The sequence below is a fragment of the Ostrinia furnacalis genome, unplaced genomic scaffold (genome assembly GCF_004193835.3).
Source record: "Ostrinia furnacalis isolate ACB-3 unplaced genomic scaffold, ASM419383v2 OfSCF0990, whole genome shotgun sequence".
Taxonomy (NCBI): domain Eukaryota; kingdom Metazoa; phylum Arthropoda; class Insecta; order Lepidoptera; family Crambidae; genus Ostrinia; species Ostrinia furnacalis.
The window spans coordinates 224,746-229,298 of NW_021131229.1; the positions used below are offsets into that span (position 1 = coordinate 224,746).

Here is a 4,553-nt window from a genome sequence, read left to right on the forward strand (position 1 = left end):
GCAGCGGGCTAGCGGAGAGGACTAGCGGAGAAGACTAGCGGAGAGGAGAGGAGACTAGCGGGGAGGGGACTATAGGAGAGGACTAGCAGAGAGGGGACTAGCGGAGAGGAGACTAGCGGAGAGGGGACTAGAGGAGAGGAAACTAGCGGAGAGGGGACTAGAGGAGAGGAAACTAGCGGAGAGGGGACGAAAGGAAGGGAGGGGAGACTAGAGGAGAAGAGACCAGATGAGTGTAGCGGAGAGGAGAGGAGACAAGAAGACTAGCGGAGAGCGGAATAGCGGAGAGGTGACTAGCGGAGAGGGACTAACGGAGAGGCGACTAGCGGAGAGGGACTACCGGAGAGGAGAGGAGACTAGCGGAGAGGATACTAGCGGAGAGGTGCCTAGACTAGCGGAGATGAGACAAGATGAGAGGAGATTAGCGGAGAGGAGACGAGACTAGCAGATACGACAAGATGAGAAGAAATTAGCGAAGAGGGGACTAGCGGAGAGGGGACTAGCGGAGAGGGGACTAGCGGAGAGGGGACTAGCGGAGAGGAGACGAGCGGAGAGAATTCCAGCGATGGGTCCAGCCATCAAAATGTGGTCTGCTTTACGCTGTCAATTGTCTTTAAATTACTAAACACACACTCACCCCTTAGAAGCGAGGAACCTGGCGGCCGGCGAGTTCCTGGCGATGGAGCCGGCTGGCGAGATGTGGTCTGTGGTCACCGAGTCGCCCAGCAGCAGCAGGCAGCGGGCTGACTTGATACCAGAGATTGGTGGTAAGTCCTGGAAGGGATAAAGATTGATTTTATATTTGAACTTTCATGGTCACTGTCATAATTTTTATTACTGACGGGATTGCTACCATGTACAGTAGAATCTCGATTATCCGGATATCCGATTATCCGGGCTCATTCTTTATGGTTCCTAATTACCGATTTAGGGTCTGGACCCATCAAAACGGCAAAGCGCCGCCACCGTAACACGGTACACACGTCGTCTTAGTTCATTGTTTAAAAAATGCATTCATCCAATGGTCTAAAATTTAGATTTTAGACTATAATTCTAAATGATAAATTGAAAACCCTTTTTATTGTAAAAAGTTAATTATTGTTTGATTTTACTTTGAAACCAATTATCCGGATTTTCGATTATCCGGAACACCCCTGGTTTTAATTGATCCGGATAGTCGGGATTCTACTGTACCTTAATTTTGAGTTTCCGATATTTCGGCACTGTTACTCCGTGACCATGGCGCTTGCAACAGTGCCATGGCGCTTGAAATATCGGAAACTCAAAATTAAGGTAAAGCCTGGTCCGTGAGCACGTAGAATCCCGTCCAATGACCCCAAGCTACCCATCCCTATCGCTCGCGCGTAATTATGTTGCTGTCGCGCTCGCACGCTCACTGCGGGCGCGCGTCGCACAGTCGCGACAGCAATATAATTACGCGCGAGCAATAAGGATGGGTAGCTTAGGGTCATTGGACGGGATTCTACGTGCTCACGGACCAGGCTTTAGTAGTTACATATGGTAGCAATCCCGTCAGTAATAAAAAACAGGATTGATTTTATTACTTTTTGAAAACAATAATAAAATTATAGAAGCCACGGTAGCCGAACGGTGAAGGGGTCGGACTGGCCGACTCGTGATCCGAGGAACGCGGGTTCGAACCCCGCCGAAGGACTATTGTGGTGAGCCCACTCGAGCACTCGTTAGACAAGCATATTTTATTTAGCTTAGGTTACTACAAAAATACAATTTTTTTTTTGTGTCAAAAAGTGACAGTTGTAATTTCGAAAGGTTCTTTTTTTTTTGTATGGAGTCACTTCTAAATATTTTGTTTTCTTTTTCTTTTTCTTTATCTCTTTTCTTCTTTCTTCTTTCCCTTTTCTTTTTCTTTCTTTTTTCCAATGACATAATATGTGTAAATGTGTGTTTTTTACTGACTCATTGAGAGCGCCCTTTTTCCTATTTTTCTTTATTCTCCTGTATTCTTTTCTTTTACTTTTTTTTTCTTTTCTCTTTTTTTTCTCTTCTTTCTTTTGTTTTTTCGTTTTTTTAAATGTTAATGTGTGCTTTTGCTATCAAATTAATTTCACTTACCCTGCTCATCCCGTCAAAGAACGGCGGTCGCTTGATGTAGGTAGAACTGACGTCCCAGCCATACAGCTTGCCCTGAGGCACTGAGAGGGCCTGCCACGAAGGAGAGCCTTGCTCGATCTTCTCGTACACCTGGAATATTAATAATAATAATTCACATCAGACTATACATGTTTTTGGATCGTCGGTTCACCTAGTGGGAGGCTTGCCCACGTTACGTCTTCCGGCCCGTGGTCGCCACTCAAGAACTTTCCTGCCCCAGCGGCCGTCAGCTCTACGAGCTATGTGCCCCGCCCACTGCCACTTGATTTTAGCGATTTAAATTATGTATTATGTATTTTTAAGTTAAATAAATATATGATTAATTGGATTCATTTAAAAAATACTTTTAAAAGTTATAATAATTTAGTTATATTTTTACTGAGAAACATGTTTTGCTCAATTCTCGCAATTTTTTACACTGTTTCTTGCGGAAAAAATAAATTACGTTATACTTGCCAGAAAAACCTCCCTCTGCTGCGGTGACCATTGAGCTACTCTAAGACATCGGACCCGTTAAGTTTATTACGTACAGTCACGGAATGAAAAGGTTCGTCAGTTTTCAAATTGATTCCTTCAACGAATCGCGAGCACATAATAATATTATAGCCCGACCAGGAACATAAAAACCCTCGCCATGTTGCGGAAAACTAATGGTACTATATTCTTTTAATGGCAACAGTATAGATGACCCACGCTGAACTGTCCCGCCAAACTCAATGACAGGGGGGCGCTACCATCGTTCAACTATATGGTTTCCAACATGGCAAAAATCTGNCAGCGTGGTAGGGGTGGGGTTGCCCGCTCTTTTGTTTTTTACTACTACTACGCTGAATATTGTGTGCGGATTGGGTTGTCGTACAGGGGTACTACACGGTAATATAAATCTCTTCGGCGAAAACAGGATAATTCAGATCGAACTTCACTTGGTAAGTTCGTTTGATCATCCAATAAAATATCATTAATCCGGAACCAAAGGTCAGATGTTAAACTGAAATGGTTAATAGAATCTTCGGGTAATTTATTGAAGCGAACATGATATTTGAAACAAATATGCACCTAAGCATGTGCTATTATTATGACATGGACATGACCGTGTGAGAAATCGTGATATCGTGAGAGGTGCGCGGGCGCATGCGCTGGGCGCAGGGCTGCCACTAAGTTCAGAAATGCTGTTTTTTATTTATTTCTATATTTATAAAAGGATACTGGAAGGTGTAGGTAGTTAACTTTCTTTGAAATTGGCAAAAATAATTAAAGACTATTAAGAAAGAGGTTTGTCCGTCCGAAAAACGCAGCGTGGGACGTTCACCCACAAGGTGGACCGACGACCTGATAAAGGTAGCAGGAAGGCGCTGGATGCAGGCCGCTATCAACCGTGCGATTCGGAAGTCATTGGGGGAGGCCTATGTTCAGCAGTGGACGTCCTGTGGCTGAAATGATAATGATGATGAAGAAAGAGGTATATTTATACTCCATCCGTAGAGGAGCGCAGGAGTTGGGTGCTAGGCTTCTGTCCAAAATCGTTACTTTATTTGCGACATCTTGCACAAACAATGTTCCTTGAGAAGGGAGCAGGAATTGTTTAACCGCTCTATGATATTTTTTATTAGACTTTTTTTTAAATATTGAAAAGCTCTAAGGCTTAAATAAATGGAACAAAGAAGTATAAAGGTCTTAGGTTCATTTTTCATGAACCAATACAATTAATAAATTGTTATACCTATTCTTTTCCAGGTCCATCGCCAGCCCTGTGCACGAGTCGCCAACTCACCCGCTCGGTGATCACGAGTTAATTGTTTCGTCCGGGAAGATATTTTGCACTTCGTCAGACAATGAGATTAATATTGATGCCAGGCTCATGCCCATACATCACCTGCTAATGCCGTCGAAAGGTTTATCGAGCAATCGATAGCTATAGATTTTATTGATAACACAAGATTTGAGTATTAGATGGAGATCCAGAGAGTATTGGATCTCCGATTCAAGTCGATATTTATGTCATTAATGGCGACTTAGGGACTACACATCAAACAGAGAATGGGCAGCAGCGCTCTCTGAAAAATATCAATCTTTTAAACTGCGATCTCCAACCCGCTTGCCAAGCGTGGAGATTATGGCAAAACCCTCCACTATAGTGGAGGAGGCTCATAGTCCAGCAGTGGACTGTAAACGGCTGTTGATGATGACTGCCTTCCTTAGTTACTGTTGCCAAGGCATTAAAGGCTTTTGGATAAAAATGGAACAATCGATTTCTGGACATTTTATTGAATCTTTCTGCAGCTTTTATTGGAATTTGGACATATTCTGCCTGCCATATAGTTTTACTAGCTTTCCGCCCGCGGCTTCGCCCGCGTGGAATTTTGTCTGTCACAGAAAAACATTATCGCGCGCGTCCCTGTTTCAAAAACCGGAATAAAAACTAT

The 4,553-nt window shown here is 43.5% G+C and overlaps 1 protein-coding gene across 1 annotated transcript; it reads right to left on the reverse strand.

The window, feature by feature from the left end:
• Nucleotides 1–630: 630 nt before the first annotated feature.
• On the reverse strand, nt 631–2,247 carry LOC114350822 (aconitate hydratase, cytoplasmic-like; the record flags this gene model as incomplete). Its single annotated transcript, XM_028301759.1, has 2 exons — nt 631–771; nt 2,092–2,247. Coding segments are annotated over 2 exons (297 nt in total), but the record flags the coding sequence as incomplete, so codon positions are not given.
• Nucleotides 2,248–4,553: the final 2,306 nt, after the last annotated feature.